Source organism: Ceratosolen solmsi, unplaced genomic scaffold, assembly GCF_000503995.2.
Source record: "Ceratosolen solmsi marchali unplaced genomic scaffold, CerSol_1.0 scaffold29, whole genome shotgun sequence".
Classification (NCBI taxonomy): Eukaryota; Metazoa; Arthropoda; class Insecta; order Hymenoptera; family Agaonidae; genus Ceratosolen; species Ceratosolen solmsi.
In genome coordinates, this window is record NW_011948417.1 from 2245243 (window position 1) to 2258422 (window position 13180).

At 22.1% G+C, this 13180-nt stretch overlaps 1 protein-coding gene across 1 annotated transcript; it reads right to left on the reverse strand.

Moving 5' to 3' along the window:
• Positions 1-1325: 1325 nt before the first annotated feature.
• On the reverse strand, positions 1326-3924 carry LOC105359624 (methyltransferase-like protein 6). Its single transcript, XM_011496252.1, has 5 exons — positions 3469-3924; positions 3248-3390; positions 3040-3183; positions 2200-2368; positions 1326-1359 (listed from the first exon to the last, which is right to left on the reverse strand). The coding sequence occupies exons 1-4, from the start codon at positions 3847-3849 to the stop codon at positions 2212-2214; spliced, it is 825 nt and encodes a 274-aa protein (XP_011494554.1). The 5' UTR covers positions 3850-3924; the 3' UTR covers positions 1326-1359; positions 2200-2211.
• Positions 3925-13180: the final 9256 nt, after the last annotated feature.

Consider the following 13180-nt stretch of genomic DNA (forward strand, 5'->3'; position numbering starts at 1 on the left):
ATTGGCATTCGAGTTGCAAAGTGGCCTCCTGAAGACTGCTTAAGAAATTGTAATAAATGAAAATAATAAATAAACGTTCTTTGGATTTTAAAATTTTTCTGCATTAGAAACTCATTAAATTAATCAATTTTAGAAAAAAAAATCGATTTTAATAAGTAATTATTGAAAGAATATGAAAATTTTATAAAATTAAAAGGATTCCATAGAAATGATTTGAAAGGTAGATAAATCAGTACGATATTTTATCATTATAAATATATTTCAATATTAGTGTATACACTTTTTTTATATATCACAAGTGATAACGATACTATAAATAATAGGCATCAGGCATCTTATGCAAATTTGCGTATCTGAAAATAAAATAAGTACAATGAGTTGTACAAAGTTGTAATATAAAATATAAAATACTATGATTTTAGTAAAATTTCAGATAGAGCTAATATTAAAAGTCATTCATTAAAGATTTATATGATTTTTATTAAATCATCATAAAGTAATAACATTTTAGACTAAACTTGAATACATTATTTATACTTACAAAATGGATATTCACAATGGATTAACAACTTATGAAAATTATTTCATCCCAAACTAGAAAATAAAAATGGATTATTACTATACATAAAATTATAAGTTTATGTGTAATATTGTATGGATAGTTATATATCAGTGGTAGTGACGAAATTTAGTAATATCATAAATTTATTCAAACACAAATCTCATCATAGTGTTAATAAACAAATTTGAAATATTCTTAATTTGATTTCATTCGATTTTCATGCAACGTATTGAAAATATCTGAATAACTATTGAATTTTCAGTTAACATTAATTATTTATTCAATAATTTATAATACATATAATCAATATATAAATATGCATATATCGATTAATTAAATTTTAATTATTGCATAAAATCCATTGCTAATAGTACACTCAAACACTACATTTCTATAAAATTTGTTAAATATATAATGTAATAAACTTGTCTTATTGAGAATAAAAATCTGTCATAATATATGCACTATAAATTTATTTTAAAAAAACTTGTTTTATTTTATATATAAATATTTTCATATATATTAAAAGCAACAAGGAATAATTACATTTCATGAATTCTTAATTAAAATAAAATTAAGAATAAAATACGCATCAAAAGACATTTAGATAAGTATTTTTAAAAACTTACTGCATCATGCAAGTGCTTTCACAAACTTCTTGAACAAGCTTCATTTTGATTACTAAGTCAAAATCCCACGAATGCTTTCAGTTTATACATTCATTATGGAATATAACATATGAAAATGTCTTAAATAAATTTTGTTTTCTCAATTTTGTCTTCTTAATCCAAGAAATTCTAGAAAAAAATTAAATAACACTGATTAAACTTAATTTAGTTGTAATTTTATATAATTTTATAATATACGAAATATTTCAGATAGGAGCGAAAGACAAAAAAAATGTCATCAAATAATTTCAGTTGAACTATGAAGTCATCATTTTATTTATGTTATTAAGCGTTGATATAAGAATAGTCTATAATATATTACATTGTTATCAAACTTACGAAATAAATGTTTTCTCAAAAGTCGAATAAATTTCTAGAGTGCAAAACTAAAAATTTTATGTATGTTTTTAATGATCATTAGTTATTTAATGACAGAATCCAGAGTTTGGAAGTTTCAAACGTCTTATTTCTTTTGCGAAAAACAGTATACCCTAGAAATAAATATATAAAGAATAAAATTTTCTATTACCTAGAAATAAATTAATGCTTGAATAAAAAATATTTTTAATAAATTTTAATTGAATTTCAAACTACATAATAGATTATTTCCTAGATTAAGGAAAAATAATAATTTACAGTCTATATTAATTTTGTATAAAAAATATACTTAAGAATTGTACTGAGTGCGATAGAAATAGTTATGTATGTTTTTAAATTTATTATTTGTTGTTGATCTTGACAATTATCTAAGAAACTAATAATCTAATTAAAATTTTTTATCGGTAGACCAATAAGTTTAAAAATTAAGTAAAAGAATTAACAAGAATAATTTTTATACAATTTTATATATTAGATAGAAGCAAAGCAATAAGTAAAGGAAAATTTTCAATTGAACTGCAAACTTATTATTTTATATAAATTATGTTATAAAATTTAGACAAAAGTTATTATTTATTCGATAATGCTTACCATATTCTGTTTCTAAACCTTCATAAATTTTGCCTGCACAAAAATTCTAGGCACATCAATATTTTCTTTCAAATTAATTGTTCTTCGCTCAATATAGGAACATGTAATAGTTTTAAAACCGGTTGATTCAAATAAATTTTGCACTTCCTCAATAGTAAAAAAGTAACTTCTAAAAATAAATGAATGAAATTAAAATAAAAATAAAAATTTCTTGTTATTTAATTAAAATTTTATTATTTTTATATTCAGATAGGAGCGAAAGACAAATCAAATGTCATCAATTCATTACAGTTGAACTATGAAATCATCACGATTTTCTCTAAAAGATTTATAGACAATTTTTATGCCTAATTTTTATTACAGCTACCTTGTATGAAAATTATATGTAATATCATTATTAGTAATAAATAAGTAAATTAAACATTGATTAAGGATCAACAAAAATATAATTAATGTTTATTAAAAATTAGAGTTTATTAAAATTTTGTTTGTACCCACTAATAATTATATAATAAAATACGTCAAATTAAAAACAAATTATTTATAAAACTTTTACATTTTAATTAACAATATATATTATATGATATATTATTATTATATTATATAATATAGTATAATTTTGCTAGATTGAACAAAAATTATTATACTTTTCAATTTTTAAATAATATATGTTAACTTAATACTATATATACTTGAATTTGAAGTAAAATTTTCAAAATAATTTTTTTTCATTAAATTTGCATTGGAAATAGCGAGCAATATCAATTATAAAATTAAATATCTTAACCGGTTAACAAACATTATGAAATTTATATGTGAATATACTCATATATATCTAACCTTGTTCCATCTTGACGCATATAAAAATTTTCTGAAATTTTGTGTCCAGGCTTAAATCTTAATTGCGTCATATCATATTGCCCATAATCTCGAAATAGTACTACTCCATTATTGTCGAGGACCGGGTACAAATTGTTTAGAACACTAAATAAACTTTTATAAGTTTTTTTTTTTACCACAAATTGTTAATTTTAAGTTAAAAACGTACCTTTTAAATTTATCAGGATGAATCGAAGATAATACAAAAATCAGTACAGCAATATGAACTTTATTACTAATTACTTCAAAACAATTCGTAGTTGTTATATCAGTTTGGAAAGCTACTATTTTTGGGTTGAACAATTTATTATTCTAATTACAAATACAATTGATTAAAATCTTTATAAGTATTCAATGATATTTATGGTTGAATGAAAGGTTTACACTTACTTTTACAAATTCAATTGCTCTTGGTGATAAATCACATGCATAAATTATTTCAAAATTAATATTATCTTCAAGCAATGGATAAATTAAATTCCCTACTCCACAACCAACTTCCAATAGTCGTTGAGCCTTACTTGGATTGCCTAAACCTAAAAGTTCCTTAAATTCACGAGTCGTCCAATGCCTATCTTTAAAAAATCTATCCTCATTCCTTTTGTAAAATAAATCCCAATACTTTTTAGCATTTTTTTCTAGTTGCAAGGCTTGAAAGCCTGAGATTAAACGCGAATTTTGAATCTTCATTTTATTTATTTCTTCTACGCTTAAATATGGCTTCGCCACGTGCCCAATGCACATTTCTTTTTCGTTACTTTCATTTTCCATTTTTAATTAAATGTACGTGTAAATTTCAATTACACTTCATGACTCTATAAATACAGTGTATTTCAATAATATATCTTAAATTATTTTTAAGTATAATTTTTTTAATATTAATAAATTTAAAATATAACTAACCTCTTCACAACCTATGATGCCGCCAGAAACTCCGAAAAGGAAATGAAAGATATAACCAGTGTATGGTATATCTAAGAGTAGCAGCACCTAGGCGTGGGTCAACGAAGTCATTGCTAAGTACGCACTAAAAAAGGAGCCTGAACAGTTCTGTGTGGCTACTTCCTGTTAAATTCCTCATTCTGGCAATAAACGGCCTTTTGTTGATTGGTTGTTGTGAGTGCGCCATATTTGATTAAAATAAGAAGTGAATAGAAACGAGTTAGATACTGCATCATAATCTTATAAATATTTTTTATTAATAAAATATTAAGCTACCAGTTATTTGTATAAAATTTGCTTAAATAAAATGAATTTAAAAATATTGAAATATTATTGTATTGAGAACTATTATTCATCATGCTGAAAGTAATTTTTCAATATGTATTAAATATAAAATTTGAAAATGATATTTAAATAAATATTTTAAATTAAATTATTAATTCGTCTAACTGCATTTCAATATTATTTTCAACACTACAAGTTCGTATATTAAAATAAACTTATTTTTATATATATATATATATATATATAAAATATATATATATAAATATAAATATATATATAAATATATAAATATATAATATAAATATATATAAATATATATATATATATAAAATAAACTTATTTTTAATTAAAAATATATAAAGAATACTGTGCTCGAAAATATGTGTAATAAGATAATTCTATGGTATTGATGAATTTATTAGGATTTGCATATTTTTGCACTTATTAGACAAAGTGACTAATATATATAAATGAAAATTCCATTAAACCGGATGTTTGAAACTATACGATAAATACTGTAATGAGAAATAAAATAATTTATAATATTTAATTAAGCCACATTATATATTATAAATATCCTTTTCTTTTTATGTACATCATTACCTTCTTATTATTCCATTCTTATTCTTTAACAATGTAAAACATAAAATTTATAAATAGTGTTTGTAAATATATTCTGTAAGTGACATGATTAGTTTAAAAACTTGAATTTGATACGTTTAAAATATAATAAAAAATTATACAGTAAATCCATCTAGTATGAATTATACAATGATTTCAAAATATATTGACCCCTTGTAATACATTTCAGAAAACTAATTTAATTCAAAATTATAAAACAATATTAGATTGTAAAATGTAATTAAAGATTACACTTACATTGTAAAATCGTGTATCCAAAAGTATGTGCAAAAAATGCAAAGTTACAAAAAAATTAAGTATGTACTACCGAAATATTTCCAAATTTTTAGCCAATGTTTATAATAAGAAAGAAAAGCATATGATGAGAATACGGAACTGAGGACCAAAAGAATGTTTATACTCTGTCTGCTCCATCAAATTAAATGAAACATAAAAACCAAAATGTGTAAAATATTTCTTTTAAAGAAAAAATAAACATGCAGAGCATAATGATAAACAATGTCGCTTTTTTGTTTTTGCAATATCATTCGTACATGTATAAAACTCGGGACTTTGTGTAACTTAATCACCCACTATTAATCCACAATGATTCTAAACCTGTTTATTGTATATAACATATATTTTTATTCTCTAAATTTCATAAAAACAATTATTTAAACAACTATATAAAATACTTGTATTCACTGATTCAACTAATCCGGTCAAAGTGCAATATTAACCGAATTTGTTTTCAAAGTGGAAATATTAGATTGAAAGTTAATGCAAAATGGATATATATTTGTTCATCAATCCTCCGATTTCAATTCTAATAAGTTCAAAGTTCAACATTTATATAAATATATATCTACCAATTTATATATTTATTTATAACTAGTTGCTAAATCGAACCTTTGACCAGATCAACGACATAATTAAAATTACATAATCAACTCCCCCCCCTCCCCCCAACTACAGTTTTATTCTTCATACATCGAAAATAAATTATATTATTCAGATGAGATATAGAAGGGGTTCGATAAATAAATATATATTCATTTCCTACTCAAAGCACCTGCATGAGATTGCGGGCTAATTATTTTTGAAATTATACACTTTTTCCATTATGAGATTGATTATATATGAATAAATAAATTATTAAATTGTTTGTTCTATATCAATTACAATTCTAAATTATATATGACTTTTCATTAAATAAGTTTTCATTATTCATATATGTATAAATAAGAAAATACTTAGTATTTAAATATAGAAAACAATGCTTTAAAAATAATGATAATATTACGTTTATTACACTTACTTTTCATTTTGAATCCCATATACGAAGTAATTCACAATTAAAAAAAGCTGCATCCTAATATCTAATATGAGAATAATTGTAAATGATTAAGTTGTAAGCTATAAATATTTTATAAAATTATATTTTATTGTAGATAAACTAATAGATGCGCATTATTTTTATTTTAACAATAGAAATGTATATTAATAAAGTTGGTGTTATTGTTATAAGTTTTGCTATATAAAATTGTTTAATGTGAAGATGAATTATTAATGAATATATATTTTTAATAAACTAAAAATAAATTTTAGAAAATCAGGCTAATGTAATGTATAAATATTGTCAGTCATGTATATATGCGTTTATACTTACACGTAGGTATTTTATGATAATAAATCTACAATTGTTATATTCTATCAAATTTAAATGTAAGTGAGATCTCTTTTTTTCTCATTTTTTGATAAAATTACATATCCCTAAAAATAAAAATACAATATTACGAAATTACTTATTCAACAGAAGTAGTACATATAAATAACAATTATAGCATATTTATTATTGATAATAAAATAATACATATGTAAAACTTTGAAAAACTTGGTTTTAAAAAATAATTGTTCTTTTAATTTTTTTTATATTTTTTAAAATATTAATGAACAATGTTCATTGAAATATATACATTGTTTTTCCGAATTTACAAAATTTTTTCGAAATTATATTTTCAATGTAGATGGACACGATTTCTCAACAACTACTATCCAATAATTGCAAAAATTTACTTACCTTCAAGGTTTTTTATTTACATTGAAATTTTAAAGTTCATATACGAACATTAAGTGTTTTTCATACAAATAGAAATCAATATTTCTCAATCTTAATTTAATTTCAAATTATTTAATAAATGAAATCGCTCAAACACAAAAAGAACGTATAGTATCGAAACTATTTTAAATTTTCCACCAAACCAAAATATTTATTAGAATATTTTTTTTTTAATTCAATCCTCCGAGAGTGCCACGTAATTCAATAACAATTTAATATTTATGTATAATGAAATAAATAAGTTTTATATTTAAATTTACTCTTTAATTTATTAAAAGTTATAAGTAAAATAATATTTTCATATTTGTTCTCTATAAAAACTAATATTTATTGCATATTTATAAATGGCAATTATTCTTGAAATACAATTTCCAAGGTATATTTAGATATTAATCACTCAATTCTAAATATCTCAGAAAAATGTTAACATAGTAAAATAAAGTATCAATTAAGAATATACTAATATAAAAAAATTATAGTATACCATTTTCTACTCATTAATAAATTTAACTAGAATAATTCCTTTTAATGTATCAAATATTTGTATAATATATAAATTGGAAATACATGTATTTTATCATTTACATATTTTGAAAGTTTGTTTAATTTTTATTATATTGCTGAAATTCTTTATTTATAGAGATTTAAACTATAAGTAAATACTAAATCAATTTAGTTGTGAATACGCACAACTACCAATTAATTTAATTTAATAATTTACCGAATTACATTAAATTTTATAACTACATAGAATTAAAAGAAGACATATTTTAAATATTTTTACAATTTATATTTTATATGTCAATTTATAATCAATTTTCACTTCATTTGAGTAATTTCTTTTAGATTTTTGTTTATTAAATGTTAAAATAAATAATAGTTTTATAATTAAATAATTCATATATTATTTGTATCTATTTATTAGCAAATTAATAAATAGTGTATATATATATATATATATATATATATATCATAGGACAGAAATAAATTTAAATTTAAATTCAATATTTATTCAAGGCCAATAAATAGTTACGTACGATTAACTCGAATATTATGAATATGGACACAAAAATATTCCAGAGCCTGCACTATGTCAGTATTATACACGATATTAATTACTTTTGTTTGCACAATAGATTTTGTTTATTATTATTCTAGACGCGTTGCACTTAATTTATACGTACAAAAAAAAAAAAAAAAAAACGTGTGGAAGTGTTAAGAAACCAAAAACGGGGCTATGCGTGACTGAAATTTTCAGATCGGTATTTTCAATCGTATTACTTTGTGCGATGTATAAATATTTAGAAAGTAGAAAAATGCAATTATTTTAAATTGAAAAATCATAGTTCATGAAGAATTTAATTATTTAATACATTAAAGTATTTTGTAAAATTTATATTGAATTTATATTGTGTACATGAAAATATTATGCGCTTTTAAACAAATTAGAATACAAAATAATTTTTAATTTATTTAAATAATTCTTCGGACGAAAATTAACTGAATTTCATAAGCTTCTTAGTTATATATTATTTTATTATACATATAAATCAATTAAATGAAATTTGTAAATAGTGATGTATTGATATTTAAATTTAAATTTTGTAAACCAAATTGTACAATAATGAACATGAATCAATGACTTCTTTAATTACATTCGTAAGTTTAAAAACTTTAATGTGTTTCAATTAATATTCTATCGGTAATTAAATACTTTTCTACATAATAATAAATTCTATAATGCTCACTGTTATTTTATGAACTGATAATTGTATAAATTAAACATAAATTATATAGATTAATTAAATATTGAATACTTCTAGCAATGAATAGTTCTTAAATGTATGAACGTCGTGAGGAAAATATTACTATTAATAGAAAATATTATATATTTAAATATAATTAGAAAATATTGAAAGGAGATATAGTGTCTAATTAAATAATAATAAACTGCTAAATAATTAATACAGAATTGATGATCGCAAGGAATTTTCATTATAAATTAATGAATCAAGCATAACATCAAATTTATTGTTAATAATATTTAAATTTTCCACTATTAAATTTCACTATATATTCCCAAAAATTAATAAATATTATTTTAATTAAAGTATTAAAATTATATGTAATCTATAATATATAATTATTAAATTTAGTTCACAAATAAATATTACATTTAAGAGCGACCAATTTGAATATACTGTAATGCAACTAAACTCGTATGTATAAATTTTTATCGAAAAACGACATTCTGTTAAAAATAAATTTTTAATTATGATGCTCTAAGTATTTACGAGTTATCAAATTTATATAAAATATTTTCTTTAAATATCACTTTTTCTGATACATCGTTTGTTTTAATTCGTGTCATTATTCTGAAAAATTACTTTAGAAATGTAAAAAAAATTTGTTTCAAAAACATGTATGTGATTACAAAGCAGAGAGAAATGTTTTTTTATTAATAATCTGCCTCAACAATAAATTGTAGCCATTTCAATATGAATTTAATAGTATTATATTCATAGAAAGTTTGAATTGTTTTATTATTAAAAAATCTACTTAAAAACTGTCTAGTATTATTATATATAATATTTCATGATATGATAAAATTTACATTGACATATGAATAAAAGATTTATGAATATAGGATGAAAACCTTCGATAATTTTGTATGAACTGTAATGGAGTAATTGTCCGCTAATTAAAGGGATAATCAATAAAATAGTAAGTTTAGTTTACTGAACTCAGTTCTGATGTATTTACAACTGTTACGATCAAGAAAAAGAAAAAAGAAATTAGAACTGAAGAAAAATATATATCACATAAATTAGTATTAATAATATCTAATAAAATTAAATATCAATTTTTTAATTAATTTTATAAAATTTTAAATAATTTAAATATATATATATATATATATAAACAAAAAATATTTTCTTTTTATAAAAGTATTTATTGCATAGAAATTTATTAATTTAATTTAAATGAATAGTTTTAATTTAATGTGCAATTGATTTGACGAGATTTGAAATTTCTTGATATATGTTGATTAAACAGTTTGCTCGAGAGTATAGAATGTAAATAAGTCGAAGTTTATATGAATCTGTGCATAAAGTATAAAAATAAGAAGACAAATGAGAATACTTGATTATTTAAATAAAATCGTAATTTAATTAAATAATTATAAGCGATATATATTTAAATGAGTGTTCCATATTACTTTTTTGGTTTTCTAAGAATTGATTAATTTTATTATTTTAAATTATAATGGTTTTATGACAATATTTAATGATGGAGTTACATAATTTCATATTATTGTCATTTATATAAATTTATTTATAGATAAATACGTTTTATGTAGATGCTTAAATATAAATATAAACGCAGGTTCTAAATATTTAAAAAATTCTGGAATCGGATTAAATCACTACTGATGCTTCGATTAGTTTCTGTCATGGTTGATTCATCTGACGTGCCCATGGTCACACCTACTTTATATTACAGATTAGCATCTGTAACGGTTATTATATTCGAGATTTGAAACTGATAATTACTACGTACTGCAGGAGTTTAATATTTTTTAAATATAGCGTAACTTAAAATTGTACAATGCATTTTCATAGAATATTTATTTAGGAAATTCATAAATCTACTTGCAAAAGATGGAATACAATTTTCAGGGCGCTCACAAAAATTATAATAGTATACATTATTATAATATATATAGCTCATATATTTGGGGATTGGTTGATTGATTGATACCCAAGATTGTCATTATTTCTAAATTGTTTGATGAAAACTTTTCAAATATAATAAAATTAATTGAAAAGACTAAATTACATAGAGTACATTGCATACATAAATTTAATATGTAGCATAAACGTACGTATCTATGTATTAATATGCTTTTATGCTCAAGAAAAGATTTTTAAATTTAAAGTAACTAAAATGAAACATATTTTAAGAATATTATAAATATTATTACAAATAGTGCTGTATTATATTAGGGTCATATACTTTATGTAAAAACTGTATTAAATCAAAATAAAGATCTGTGCCTTTAATATATATATGTATATATAGTTTTAGTCAGCAAAATTATATTAGGGTTATATACTTATGTAAAAACTGTATTAAATCAAAATAAAGATCTGTGCCTTTAATATGTATATATATATATATATATATATATATATATAAATTTTTTCAGAATTGTATTTCAACAAATGGTATATTCATTCAATACGAGTCATAAAAATATTTTTATATATATCGTAAGAAATAATGGTTAAATTAAAAATTCGACATACTTAAAAAATATCGACTTTTACTTACTAATTAAATATTTAATGATTACATTTACTATATTTGAAGATGAATCCAATAGTGGAGAAGTGTAACGACATTTTATGTGCGACATCATTTCGGAAATACGTCCGTAATGCTTAAAGTAAAAGTTGAGTAGAAAAGCAGTACGTCAAATGATCTACTTAAAATAGCTAATATATTTTCAACGTTCAATGTTCTCTCTACCTAAAAAAAAAAAAAAAAAAAAAAAAAAAAAAAAAAAAAAAGAACAAAGAATGATCAAAATTTTAATTTCATTTTCATCTACTTCACGAAAATGAAATTTGTCTTTTACGCGATTACATGAAATACATTCTATTGAATATGTACTTATGCATAAATGCACTTATATGTCAATTTACTGCATGAAATATGAAAGGTACCGATAATATAAATTTAAAATATTCAACTAGGCAGTTAAATATAAAATATTTATAAATCTACTAAAACTATATTATCACTTTTCTAAATTTCAATAGATATTAAATATTGGCTTATTCTAAAGTTATCTATTGCTGTTTTTATTGATATTTTTCGAGTTGCGATCGTAATTCGTATTTACAATTATCTGGTATTTATATGTTATGTAATATTAAAATGCTCTTAAAATTGAGAGTTGTAATGAAATTTTTAACAAAATCGGATATAATTAAAATAATTTTTGTTTCGCAACTTTGAATTTATTCAAAATTTTACTATAATTATTATTGTTATTTTTTTACTGTAATATAATTTATATCCTATAATTATTTTTTTACTGTATAACTGTCAAATATCAAATAATAAGAATTTCCATGTAATCTTAACATAAAGTAAAATAAAAAAAAAAAAAAAAAAAAAAAAAAAAAAACATGATCAATTTCATAAATAATAATAGAAGATTAATTGTTTGATAAATTATCGAGTGGAATATAAATGTTTAGTAGACTTGAATCCAAAGCTTTTAAGCAATTCAATGTTTTACTTACGTACTGCTATTATTAACCGGCAGAATTTCATTGTACATTTTCTCATTCAAAACATTCAAAGTTTTCTATGTGAAAGGCTAACAGTAGTCGTTGAATTCTTTAAAAATGTATTGAAAATTCAAGGTGTAGCTTTTACAATAGATAATAAAAATAATATAATCGATGCGTTGATTATTATAAATAATTGGACTACTAGTCACGTACAGTCCTTTTTGTTATACCGAAAGGAATAATAAAATTTCATTAAAATTAATTGCTAATACAAAAATAGAGCTATACATTTACAATAAACTTACACTTTTTTCATACACTTTTTTTTGCATTATTCTTATTCATACGGATGAACACTTGCTGAATCATAGGTCAAATAAGCATATTGGTGATAATAAATTGCAGAAGTATATTGTTCGTTTATTCTTTTACAAACGCTATGAAGCTTAAAGTATGAAATAATCATTAAAAATATAGCGATAATAAGAACAATATCGAATGTAAGAACTTCACAGTTGCTTTTAGGAAGGAAGAAAGAATCCGATGAAGCGTGAGAACCGCGTCGAATCCTCTTGCCTCTATCCTCGCTGATCCGTAAAGCGTCACGGATTTAATGAAGCACGTAAGCGGCGACAAGGCCCAAAAACGATAAAAGCCGAAGTATCGCTGGTAATGCGTTCACCGGGAATGTAGAGTGAGTTCATTCTTTTTCAAAGCGAGTAGTAGTCCTGCGAAAGAAGTATACGAGCGCGATGTTGACTCGTCGTCGTGGATGGCGGTGGGTGGCGGTGGGGCGGGAGGAGGGGGGGGGGGGGGTGGTTTAGGGCGC